The sequence below is a fragment of the Arachis hypogaea genome, chromosome 9 (genome assembly GCF_003086295.3).
Source record: "Arachis hypogaea cultivar Tifrunner chromosome 9, arahy.Tifrunner.gnm2.J5K5, whole genome shotgun sequence".
Taxonomy (NCBI): domain Eukaryota; kingdom Viridiplantae; phylum Streptophyta; class Magnoliopsida; order Fabales; family Fabaceae; genus Arachis; species Arachis hypogaea.
Window position 1 is genome coordinate 46,775,711 of NC_092044.1, and position 13,520 is coordinate 46,789,230.

General features: G+C 30.4%; 1 protein-coding gene across 1 annotated transcript; it reads right to left on the minus strand.

Moving 5' to 3' along the window:
- Positions 1-2,531: 2,531 nt before the first annotated feature.
- Positions 2,532-6,591, minus strand: LOC112710939 (probable serine/threonine-protein kinase WNK9). The gene is made up of 7 exons (XM_025763428.3): positions 5,865-6,591; positions 5,700-5,737; positions 5,236-5,463; positions 4,782-5,002; positions 4,323-4,480; positions 3,792-4,230; positions 2,532-3,710 (listed from the first exon to the last, which is right to left on the minus strand). Exons 1-7 carry the CDS (start codon positions 5,946-5,948, stop codon positions 2,602-2,604), a joined length of 2,277 nt encoding a protein of 758 aa, XP_025619213.1. The 5' UTR covers positions 5,949-6,591; the 3' UTR covers positions 2,532-2,601.
- Between the last annotated feature and the right edge of the window lie 6,929 nt (positions 6,592-13,520).

Sequence of the window (13,520 nt, forward strand, 5' to 3'; positions counted from 1 at the left end):
AGAAACATGGAATATGAATATGATTCTTGTAAGTGGGGGCCATAAAATAGAACAAATTTGATTCACAATTTTTAATTTTTTTTCTCGATTAATATATATGTCTCTTTTTGGTCCAATTCATTTGTTGATTACCTTTTCGAAAACATCAACCCTATCATGCATGATTAAGGAAGATAAAGTAAAGTGAGGTGTACGTGAGATGAAGCACACCCAAAAAAAGGTTCAGAAGCCATCGATCTCATTCGCCAACACCTCATTCAGATTCAGAACTGACATGCCAAATAAATAATTTATGGCTATTATTATTATCGTCCTAAAGCTAGCAATTATTGTGTACCGGAAAAAAAAAAAAAAACTAATTATTGACTGCCTTGTCAACGTACCTTCTGCCCCCATCCCTTGTGGCCTTAGAAAATCATTCATCATTCTCATGCACATATATATTACATTTATTATTATTATTATTATTATTATTATTATTATTATTAACGGGAGCCCAATATTAGCGTAAAAACATAAAAAAAAAAAAGTATAGGAACCAATATATTATCTATTAACTTAGTTTGATCATGATGTAAAGAGCCACACGGGGCTTTTGGGCACATATATAGCATATCAGCATTCGAATTTTGACTAAAATTTTGGCTGATGTAATCAGGGTAATATTAATTCGACAAATACAATATTTTCAACAATAAATAATTAGGTAATTGTGTGTTTTTAAGAATGATAATTTTTATATTTACATTCAGGACGGACATTAGGGAGTTTAATAGTAATAAATTATTATGTATAATTTAATTTTTAAAAAAAAATATTTAGTATTTAGTCTAGTATAAATAAAAATTCAGTTTAATTTAAATATTAATAATTTTTAATATCTAAAAAGTAAGTAATAATATTAAAAAAATCTGAAAAATATATTATTACTAATATTTTTTAATTAAATAAAAATTTTCAAATCTCATAAAGTGAATTCTTTTTTTTTGTGACTGTCTTTTTTTATTCATTTAATATTAATTCTCTCTGTTTCAATTGCTACAATTAAGAGATCTTTTTTAACTATGAATATTGTGAAAATTAATTTAAAAACAAAATAAAAGATGAATTTTTTGCTAATTGTCTTTTAATTATATTGAAAAGAAAATTATTGAAAAATTTGACACAAATTCCATTATTGGTGAATTTTATGATACGAAAAATCGACTACTTCGTTAGTAAAAAGTATACACATTTTTTTTTACTTTAAAATATATTCTCTGTTGATATATTTTTGTAATACATCTTATATTATTATAACTTTTTTACATAATTTTTAATATTATATATATTATTGGCCCCATAATATCATTTCTGGATCCGTCCTTATTTGCACGAACACACAATTATTAAACATACTCGTAATTGTTAGTTATAGGAGATATTTAACCATAAACTAATTTGAATTTATCAAATAGTCGGTACATTTTTCGTTTAAGTAAATATCAAAATTTAAATACAAATTTGTATATAAAACAATTTATTAATTAACCACGAATCCTAAATTGAAGCTCAAATCCGTGAACCAATTAGTCCAAATACCATGAAAAACCGAAAAAAAGTTATAGGAAATATTTGTGACTGCAAGATTATAATAAAAAATTATTTTCGAGACATTAAAAATCTATCACACATATTTATATATTTATAAATATTATTTCATATTTTTTTCAACAAAATATCAACCATTAAATAAATCAAATATGTAATGTATTTATGTACAATTATTTTACATATCTTTTTAATAAAACATTAACCACTAAAATAATAAAATATTTTACAACATAACTAAGTATTTTTATAAATACTAAATATATATTTATATACAGTAGTCACTTTCTGATGTTCATTTAACATGTTGAATGAACGTTTAAAAGGCTTGCTTAATCAAATGTCGCTGACGCAACCGATGGTTGAAAATATATATATATATATATACCGCATATCCACACGCACATTATTATTACAGTTTTAAGGATTGCTCTTTCAGCAATTTGACCAAGTTGCCACAATAAAACTCAATTATTGAAATCAATTTTCGGAAAGACAAACAAACAAAAACAACCAATTTCACGCGTATTGGTATCATTCCAACTTGTTTCTATAACCTATAGAAATATAAGAAAGAAACTTGGAAATAAAAATAAACATTAGACCCTACCAAACATTGATTACACTTGATATAGATAGATATCTTGTATGTCTCAATTAACAATTTGGCAAACAAGTACCATCCGTCACCAAAATCGGATTCTTTTTTTTTTTTCTAATAAATTAAACCGTACAGTATAGTGCTAAGGGTAGCAGTTTTCTGGTTTTGTTGTCGGTAAATTGGAAAATTATTAAATAGCAACTTAGTAAAATATGTCAAATTATCTAATAATTTTTAACTGATTGCATGCTTTGTATATTCCAGAAGTATTTATAATTAGTGATTCTTGAATTTCTCTTGTAACAAGCATTAAATTATATGTGCAGGTAAAGAAAAAAAGTAGTAGAAATCAGGATAGCCTCTATATATTTTATAATCTACAAAAGAATCCAATAAGTGCCTCAAGAAAATTATACATCAACAGCATCAACCGGAAGGGAAACTGTTCTATGAAGCGAGTGAGGAAGCAATGTACCAGAAAAAAAGTTCTTAGCATTAACCATACCTTCTTCTTCACTAAGTGATTCCATCGCCTCGCGATTCTGGGCCCTTTGGGCATCCAGATCGGGGATGCTATTGTTGCAGTGAGGAGGATGGTTAGTAGTGGCATCACAGTTCAAGTTATTGGTAAAGGGTTTCAAATGAATCACATTGTTATTGTTGCTTGCTTTCAAAGTTTTTGTCAGCAAATGCAGCGGCATAACAAGTTGGTGTTCAGTTTTGTTTTCCTCTTTGTCATTGCTGTTGGAAGAAGAAGATTTAGGCATTAGGCCAAGGTGTTGATCTTTGAGTTCCCTTAACTCCATTTGGTATTTCGCTTTGAGCCATCTCAGCTCCTTTTGGATCTCTTCCTCGTAGTCACCCTCTAGGTCACAACATAACGATCGAATAGTAGAGAAATCGTGGGTTCCTGATAAATTACGCAGAGAGCTTCCAGCATTGGAGGCAAACTTGGTTTCCCAATGATCCTGCCCTTTATCTTCAGCAGCTATTGATTTGTCTAGTTGTTCGTATTGTTCGTCAGAATGGCTTTGATCGGACGCTACCGGACTGAGTTCGCGGCTTTCGTGCTGATTCCATAAACCCTGGTACTGTAAGCTGTGTGACTGGCTTGATATGTTGGGTACATTCTCTCTAACATGATTGTCGTAATCCTCAGATTCGAAAGTGATCTCCTCGAATCGTCCATGCATTGAAGTACATCCACGCCTACAACACTCGCCAAGTTTGGGGTTTTTGCTGCCCGGATTCTGCGAAATGAAATCCAGAAGCGATCCGCTGGAGGTATGATTCGAGACACAATTGTGACATAAACCCTGATTGGAAAATCGGGGAGATTCATCGATTCCTGGTCCACGCCTCCAATCAGGTACCAAAGAAGCAATTTCGCCATCTATCATATCAGCTATTCTGGTAACATCCTGGTCGGTAATGTCAAGCTCTGCGACCATTTCTGCTGCCACACTAATTGCTGTGTCCATCTCAATGTCGAATGGGAAATAAATATTTCGAATACGGCCTGTGATAACAAGAATAGAGTCAAACAATCTTAAATTCTATAATGAAATATGCAAATAACGGTCAAAAGAATAGGCCGGACCTTCTTTATCTGCGATTCTGAGTCTCAAAAATATGCCACCATCATCTTTCCTCTTGCCCTTGATGCTTATGTCAACATCTTCAGACGTTTCTTCATCATCATCGTCATGGTACTCAAAAAGTTCTATTCCATTAGGTTCAATCTCAGCTGGATGCGATGACCAGTCTCCTTCATACCCAAAACCATTCGAGTATTCGTTACTAATGTTGCTATAGCTTCGATGAAGATCAAATAGTGGCTGCCTAATGAGAGGGCCTAAGTCATCCAATTCCCCACCGTCTACAGGTCTCAAATCATAATCATAATCATCAACTCGAAGAAACGGGTCATCTAGAAGCTCCCTTGCAGATAGCCTTAAAGAAACAGTTGCCAAGCATTTCTCAACAAATTCTCGCACTTCTGGATCCTTCACTTTGTACAAAGCATCCGGCTTTTTACCCTGGTGATAGATAATACAAAACGCCAAAGAAATCTCAACACTAACAGGTGGAAATCACTTTTCGCTGTGAGACAAAAAGAGAGGAATCTTACGGAAATAACTTTCTTGTAGATTTGCGCTGGATGAGTGCATTCACTATAAGGATATTCAAAGGTAACCATCTCTAATATGCACATACCAAATGAATATATGTCGACCAATTCATTATATGCCTCTTCGTAAACTTCAGGGGCCATGAACTCGGGCGTTCCTGCAAAGGCAGAACTGTAACAAATGACAACTTGTGCTTCTTGCATTAAAAAGCATTACAACTCTAAGATTCGCATGTTATCCCCAAATCGATCTTTTTTTCATCTTTCCTTTTCCAAAAGAAAGACATCAATTAAATGAACTAATTCAATTTAATATTTGATCTGGACAAATCTTTACTTTGGCACAATTTTGTAATATTCAAAAGGCACGAGCATTAGCATAGCAGAAAAGGCACTGCCTTGAGCCTTGAAGGCCACAGGTGCGAGCCTCATGCATTCATGAAATGAAAATGAACATACCTACACAATGAGCAGCATGAGATTTCCGGAGAATCGCAGCCAGGCCAAGATCTCCAATCTTCACCTCCCCTTGGTTTCCATTGATAAAAATATTGTCACATTTGAGATCTCTATGGATCACAGGTGGATCATGGCTATGAAGATAGAGAAGCCCTCTCAAGATCTGTCTGCACCAATGCTTCACTGCTCTGATATGCACTCTCTTGTGCTTTAGTCTATACCTATTTCATAATCAAAACAAACAAGCAAATGAGATCCACAAGATTAATTGTGAACAAAGGAGGAAACAAAAAAAAAATCCTAGCTGGGAAATTCCAACCCCACCCCCACTTGGATTAGTCAGATTTCTAGTAATAGGACCAGAACAAGGGTAGTTCATTCAATCAGGGCATAAGAAAAGAGTGCAGAAAAATGAGTAGTAGTTGGAATTTGGGGAAATCCATTGAGAACTTACTGTCTGAGAGTACCAGAAGTGAACAATTCAGTGACAAAATTGATGTTCCTATTGGCAGTGTCTACCCAAGATGTGTAGAATTTCATAATGTTCTTGTGCTTCAATGTCTTCAAGAGATGAATTTCACAGTAAAGCCTCTCAAGATCTTCAGGACTTTGCAGGAAATCATAAAGCTTGACCTGGTTCCAAGCAACTTCAATCCCTTGATACTCATCAAATGCTCTATATCTGCATCAATCAATAACCCCAAAAAAAATTGACAAATTAAAAAAAAATTAGAAATGAGGGGGAAGGGAAATAAAATTATTCTATACCCATTTCCACAAACACAAAGAGGAACTCAAATTCAAGGCAAATCAGCACTGGAACATACAAAAAGATTCCAATCTTAACAAAATCAAGAAATGGGTATGAACAGAAAACACAGAAGAAGGAAAAAAAAGGATGAGACTTTATAATCATACACTGTCTTTGAAGCTCCTTTGCCGAGGATTTCATTGTACTGCAACAAACAATGAAAAAAAAAAAGAAAAAAAAATCATCAAACAAGCTGAGTCATGAGATGGGGAGAATAAGAAGATGAAGGGACAGAAAGAGAGAGAGAGGAAATAAAGGGGTATTATTATTACTCTTCCGTATCTTCCAGTTGGATCAACTTCAACAAACTCAGAAGGATCGTCTGGTTCTGGTTCAAGGTGGGTGACACCATTCATTCTCTCAGTTTTATTTTTTCCTTCACTGTAACAGCTCTCTTTTTTTTTTTTTTTTTGTTCCTCTTTTTCTGCTATGATTAGATGATAGGTGATTGGATTTCTCCTTTGTGCCCCTTCCTCTTTTGTTATGACACGCACAAAAAGAGAAGGAAAGAGAGGAAGAGAGTTAGGGAGAACAATATTTATATTTATTTATCAGAATGAGAAAAATAATTTATCCTTTTTTTTTTCCTGGAACAGATTTTTTTATAGAATGAAGGAGATTTTTCTTTTTATTTTTCTTAAAATTTGTGGAATTGGGAAAAGTGTGGAAATAATTCACGAGAGAGAAAGGGAAGAGAAAAGCTTTGAAACTGTGTGTGTGCGCCACATTTTTTAGGGGAAACGGACAGAGCCACCCAACCCACGACGGAACATGAGAGAGAGAGAGAGAGAGAGAGAGAGAGAGAGAGAGACTTTTGTTATTCAACGGAACTGAAGGGAGACTGCAACAGAGGTTTTAATTTTTAAGATAAGGGTCATACAAAAACAAATCACACAAACGAGAAGTAAAAGTAAACTAATGGTTTTGTAAGAAACATTAAAGCAAGAAGAAGAAAGGTTATCTGCAACATACGAGACTGTGTAGTTAAAGACCGCAATCAAATCGGTCCAAGTTAGTCAAATTCGTTAAAAATTAAGTGGTTTTTTTAAAATAATTATTTAAATTAGTTTTTAAAAAATTTAAAAGTGTATATTTTAGTTTTTTAAAAAAATAAATACATAGATTGATTTTTAAGATTTTATTCGAGTACACAAATTAATTTTTAGTTTATTTTTTGATAAAATAATTATCCAGATTAATTTCTAAAAATTTTAAAAGAATACATTTTAGTTTTCAAAAGAAATTATTATACAAATCAATTTCTAATATTTCTTTCATCAGACATAATAAATTTCTGTCCAAAAAAATAAAATGAAGTTATTATTATTATTATTATTAATTACACAATAATATTGTATTATAAAATTTTTGTATTTTTTAGATAAAAATAATAATAAATTTATTTATTAAATTTTTATCTATATATTATATGTATATAGTCTCTCATCAATAATAATAATAATAATAATAATAATAATAATAATAATAATAAAATTATTAGAGATTATTCTACAAAAAATTTATGATTAAAACTATTTGATATTTTTATATTTAATATAATCAAAAGATGCCTTATTTTAAAACCATGTTTGTTTTAAAAGAAAAATATTTTAATTTGAATTTTAAACTATTATTATTCACGTTACTTGTTTCTAACAAAAAAAAGTATATTAATATGCTAGTGTATGTCGTCGTTCACATGCACAAAGTTAAGTTAATAATAATAAAAAAGTAAAATAGACGGATTATTGTGTTTGACAGAAAAAAAACATTAAAGATTGATCTGAGTATTAATTTTTTTTTAAGACTAACATGTCCTCTTTTAAAATTTTTGGAGACTGATCTAGGTAATTACTCTGCTAAAAAATAAATTAGAGACTAATTTGTCTATCGAAGTAAAATTTTATTACTGATCTTTGTATTAATTTTTCTTAAAGATTAAAATGCATATTTTTAAAATCTTTAAAAATTGGTTTAGGTAATTTTTTTAATTGTTTATAAGAATAATATAAATTTACGAATAGTTAAACGCTTTGTTATTATACATAGAAAAAGTCTTTTTTGTTTTAAAATTAATAGTAAAATACTATTAGTAAAAATCAAATTTGCAGCCTCTACATTATACAGAGATAATTTTTTTATTGGACCAACATTATTGTCTTTAATATTCTCAAACAATGATAACTTTACAATCCAAAACTCGATTCTAACTATTCTAAATTTCTGAAGACCATTTAAAAATTTAGAACATTGCAAATTAAGGGCGAATTAAATATAACACAAATCGCACATATATTAAATAATATCACAATTCTCCTCTATAAATTCATCACAGCACCAAATGAGAAACGAAATTGAATTTATGATGAAATAATCAAAAAATAAGATATAAATACATTACAAAAACTTGAATCAGAAGTCCAAAACAAAAAAATTTTTGACAGTTTATAATTACAACTAGAAATCATTAAGTCATTAACGAATAAGTAGACGTCAGCAAATATAATTAAATAATTTTGAATATGTAAAATGAGGGGACAAAATTAATAAAACACTAAAATTATTGGAAAAATTATGAAAAAATAAGTATTTTTGAGAGAGAAGGTAAACAAATTAAATTTTGTGAATTGTGAAGGAAGAGATGAAGTGAAGAGAACGAAATTAAAATAGTGACTACAAACAAAAAGAGAGAAAGAAAGTTACCGAAAAATAACATGCTTATTCTTGTTCTTTCAAACTATTTTTCTCACTCTGCCATTTTTAAGTTTTACCTTTTTATTATTGGATTGCAATGAGTAAACGCGCAAAATAATTTATCAAAAAATATTAAAGATAAACATTCCATCATCGATAGGTTATCATGTTCATGTGAACAGCCAAAAATGACGGTAAAAATAAAATATTAATTGAAGTTAGCAAATATACTAAATTTGTAAGGATAGGAAAGAATATAGGTAATGTTAATTGAAGTTAGATGAATATGATGATGTAAAGTTCATTGAAGTCAACAGAAAACATAGTTTGAACTCGCATCATTTTCTGATACATCCTAAATTTGTATCACTTGTATTAAACTGTGAATTATGAAATAATTAATAAAACATTTAATAGATAGAATTTGAACATGAAGATGTACTCGTTAAAAGAAGCCATATTTTAGATTCAATTATTTTATTAGTAGCTATAATTTCATCACATTTACAATTAGATTATTATATATTTTTATTTTTTAATTGAATTCCTGTATTATTTTTATTTTTGTAATTAGGTTCATTTTGTATTAAAAATGTTAAAATTAATAAAATATTCTTTTTAAAAAATATAATAGTAAAAAATTTAATTAGATTATTAATTAATTATGGGTATCTTCAATTTATAAAAAAATATTCTATTAATTCTAATATTTTTAAAATGTCAAGAATCTAATTATAAATTAAAAACAGTATAAAGTCTAATTAAAAAATATAAAAATCTAATTACAAATTTAATAAAATTATAGAAACTAACAAATAATTAAATCTTTTATTTTACTTCACTATTAGTTAGTAAAATTAACCTAATATATTTTTAAAATGTACTAATAAGTAAATAATGAGTCATAACTTTAAGAAAACATAACCCTATCTGTCAAAATAGATAGACAAATTCGAATTAGTTTATTATAAGCGATAAGCCAAAATTAAAATAAAAAAAGTAACTATTTTTTTGAAGACTCTGCTTGTAACTTAATCGTGATCTTATACATTATAAGAAGATTTTGCATTACATATCTTTCTATCTTTCTTTTTATGAAAAATCAATGAAATATCTGTCTTCATTGATATCTGACTTTGTGTTTTCTTAATCTTCACAGAATGCATTGCTATATATGAGGGCAATTCCTGCTACCACTTTCTCACTCAACTTTCACATTATGGTCTCCGCGTACATTCTTCATTGTTCACTTTGCTGTTCCCCACATACTTGCATATAGGATATTTCACAAGCATTACATAGTAGATAAATTAATGATAAAAATTGAAGTTGGGGCTTAATCACTTTCAATTAATATTACCTATATTCTTTTCTATCCTTACAAATAAATTTAGTATATTTCCTAACTTCAATTAATATTTTTTGGCGTCATTTCTAGCTGTTATCTATGCATGTCTATGTATGTTTTAATTAAGGGTATATATTCATTTTTGTGCTAAAAGAATTTCAGATTAGACATTTTAGTTTTTAACTAAAATTAATTATTAGATTAGTTCCTAATAATCAATTCCATCAGTCACTTAGATCTTTTATTCCGTCAACTCTAACGGAAGATAAAATAGTCCCTGACAACTCTAATTACAGGGAACAAAATGGTCCATGATCTCTTGTTCAAAAATGACACTGTTATCTCCAATTTCCATCATATCTCACATAACACTAACAATCTAACACTGTAACTTCAAACTACACAATGCACACTCTATAAATTTAATGTTCACAAGAAAAAAAATCCTCAACTTATTCTCAACCAATTCATACTCAGGAAACTAATGACTATGTCTCTCAACTACTTGTCGTCTTCGATGGATCCCATAAATCTAGATAGCAAGTCTGATTTGTTAAGACCCGTCGTCGTCGTTGCCATCTCCCTCCTCTACCCTATCATCTTCATGACCACATTGTCCACCACTCTGATCGCTTCCTTCAACTTTTTCTCCGAACCAATGATCAGTAATCGCTTCAGTTTCCATATGAGGGCAACGACGACATTGCTGTTGTGCTGTTGTACTGGTAGCTTGGATGCGAGGTCGAAACTGTCTGTCAATTTGGACTCCAGAAAAGAAAGAATGAAGCACTCGGTGTCTATTTCAAATGAGAATTTGCATATGATATCGAAGAAGAATCTTCTCATGATGTCTTAATGTCCAACAATCTATATTGCTTGCGGGAGAGTGGAGAAAAGCGTGTCCTTGGGGTAGTTGTGGAACTTGGTCTTGAGGATATCATGGACATTATCGGAGTTAGAGGTGATGTTATCGAAGACGTGGAAGTTGATGCTTCTGTTGGGCGAAGTGCAGAGGAGGTGGATGTACCAGTCACAAAGATTTAAGAAGTGTGTGGTCCATGACATGTTAAGGTAGGTGCGACACGAGTGGCAATTACACCATGGCTTAATCTTGGAGCTAAAGAGGAGGAAGGAAAAGATGGAAAAGAAGACTATGAAGGTGAAGAAGGAGAGTATGAATATTAGGGTTATACGAGATATGATAAAAATTGAAAAAGAACAGTGTCATTTTTGAATAAAGAGATCAGGGATCATTTTGTTCCTTATTAGAGTTGTCAGGGATCATTTTGTCCCATGTTCGAGTTGTCAAGGACCATTTTATCTTCTATTAGAGTTAACGGAATAAAGGACCTAAGTGTCTGACAGAATTAATTGTTAGAGATCAATCGAGTAATTAATTTTAATTGAAAATTAAAGTGTCTAGTTTAAAATTCTTTAAAGATCAAAATGGATATACACTTTTTAATTAATTCACAGATGTATGCGGATAGAGATGTCACATGGGCATGATGAACAATAAATGATGTAATGTTTATGTTTACTATTATTTATTATTTATTATTTATTTCATGAATTGAGGTATATTTTTCTACTTTAGCAAAGTTTATCTACATATAAATTTTTTGGTCAACGAATTAAATTAGGAATTAAATTAGATAACGATTTAAATTTGGTAAATCATTATGCTTACTCATTGCAATCTAATAGTGGAAAGATAAAATTTGAAAGTGCCAAATTAAAAAGAATTCGTGTATGAACCGTGTTCAGCACGGAAAAATTTATAAAAGTGAAAAAAATGTATATGTTTATATATTTAAAAAAAATATAAAATAATTATTATGTTAAAAATTTTATAAAATTATTATCAAAATCAAAATTTAATTTAAAAATAGTGAGTAATAATTATTTTACATTTTTTAAGTAAAATAATTATACATTGATACAAAATTTAAAATAAAATTAAAATATTTATATTAGAATCTTATTTTTTAAAGATTTTTCTATAAACAACATTGATGATTGAATTTACAGACATTCTTACGTGATTCATAAGTAAAACTTTTAAACCTTTTTTACTCTTAACTCTTGAAAGTGTCATATATAGTTGGCCATATGTAAAAACTGGTTTGGACAAGTACAATCTAACATGAGATAAAGTTTGTCCTTGAGACTTAGTAATTGTCATGGCAAACGATACTATTATGAGAAACTGTCTTCGTTGGAATCTAACTGGGACGGTTTCATTTGTTAGTACCATATTCATTCTTGGAATCAAAGCAATATGACCAACATTGTTACTCGTTAAAACTTCACATTCTATGACATAATTTCCAAGTTTCCTAACTTGTAGTCTTGTACCATTACAAAGACCACTGGATTGGTCAATATTCCTCAGTAACATCACCGGAACACCAACCTTGAGTATTAATTTATGTGGAGTCAAATCAGAGCAATTTATGCTATTCAGTAATTCAAGACCATAGAGATCTAATTGACTCTCCATATTCCCTTCATCCATACAAATCGAATCCGAACTAAGATATAATTTTTTTCTCCAGGAATGATAGCCATCAGATGATTATTGACCTCTTCAACGATGTCCAGCGTGGGAGCCAGTATAGTTCTTACTTTGAAAAAAATCATTTGAGAACACGTTATCCAAAATATTTGGATAAGAAAAATGAACCAACTTATCAAATGCCTGGTCCGAAGAAGGAATAATAATATCTCCTGGAAGACATATCTCAGATTCACCATCCATATTGTCACATATTAGACCATCATAAACTTTCAATAAGCACTCACCAAATTACTCTGTCTCATCTTGATCTGAAATAGTCGTTCCTACACTCTCATCTTGATCTGAAATAGTCGTTCCTACAGAGAGTCTCATGTTTTTTGTTAGTTTGAGCACCTGACAAAACTTTCAAATATAAGACTAATTTGTCTCGATCCTCGTGAAATGATAGAAAGAATTTGTTTAAGTCTCCACCTAGTATAACCACTTTTCCTCCAAAGGAAAAATCTTTGTTATATGTTGGAGAAAACCTCATGATATCTAAGCATTTATCAAGCGCTTCATAGCAGTACCTACTAACCATTGGAGCCTCATCCCAAATTATAAGTTTAGCTTTCAACAGCAGCATTGCTTGAGGGGAACCAGGTTTGATGTTACATACAAAATTCTTAGTTATATTCAGCGGTATTTTGAACCTTGAGTGTGTCGTTCTTCCATTGGGATGAACTAAAGATGCAATACCAATTGAAGCAATATTTAACACAATATCACCCCTTGAGTGAATCTCAGTAGACATAAGGTTCTAGAGAAATATTTTTCCAGTACCCACATGACCATACACAAAGAAAAAACTCCTTCATCATAATACACAGCTGTAACAATTTTATCATAATATTTCTGCTCAGGAGTTGCGATGGCTAACATGTCTGAGGCATGTTTCTTTAAATCATCTCTGTTAAAGTTTAGCTCTTCCCTGATAACCCTTTCGGTTAACAAAGAACTATCAACTTCAGTTGCTAAAGGCATAGGAGGATAGTCTTTCAAGGTTTTACCATAGGAATGTAAGATCTTGTCTATATCCATTAAGCACAACTAATTAATCTTATCATCTGACATTGTTAACTCTGCATATTATACAATACTGTAAAAATTCAACCAAACTAAAAATGATCAATAATGAAGAACTTTTATAATTGCAATTATAAAAACCTACCCCTCATGTTCATCACGATTCTCTATCGATACAAAATATCATCTGAGAGTTCATGCCAACATCTATCCCAGACATATTCTGGTCTTGAGATATTGTTGGATGTTAATAGAATGACAAATAACCTTCTAACATATGATCTTGAGACCCACAAGCAT

Excerpts from the sequence above, each read along its gene's own strand:
- LOC112710939 (XM_025763428.3), bottom strand. The coding sequence starts at position 5,948 with ATGAATGGTGTCACCCACCTTGAACCAGAACCAGACGATCCTTCTGAG. Across the intron at positions 4,231-4,322 it reads TCTACAAGAAAGTTATTTCC|GGTAAAAAGCCGGATGCTTT; the intron begins GTAAGATTCCTC and ends ATCTATCACCAG. Across the intron at positions 3,711-3,791 it reads CAGAATCGCAGATAAAGAAG|GCCGTATTCGAAATATTTAT; the intron begins GTCCGGCCTATT and ends TTGTTATCACAG.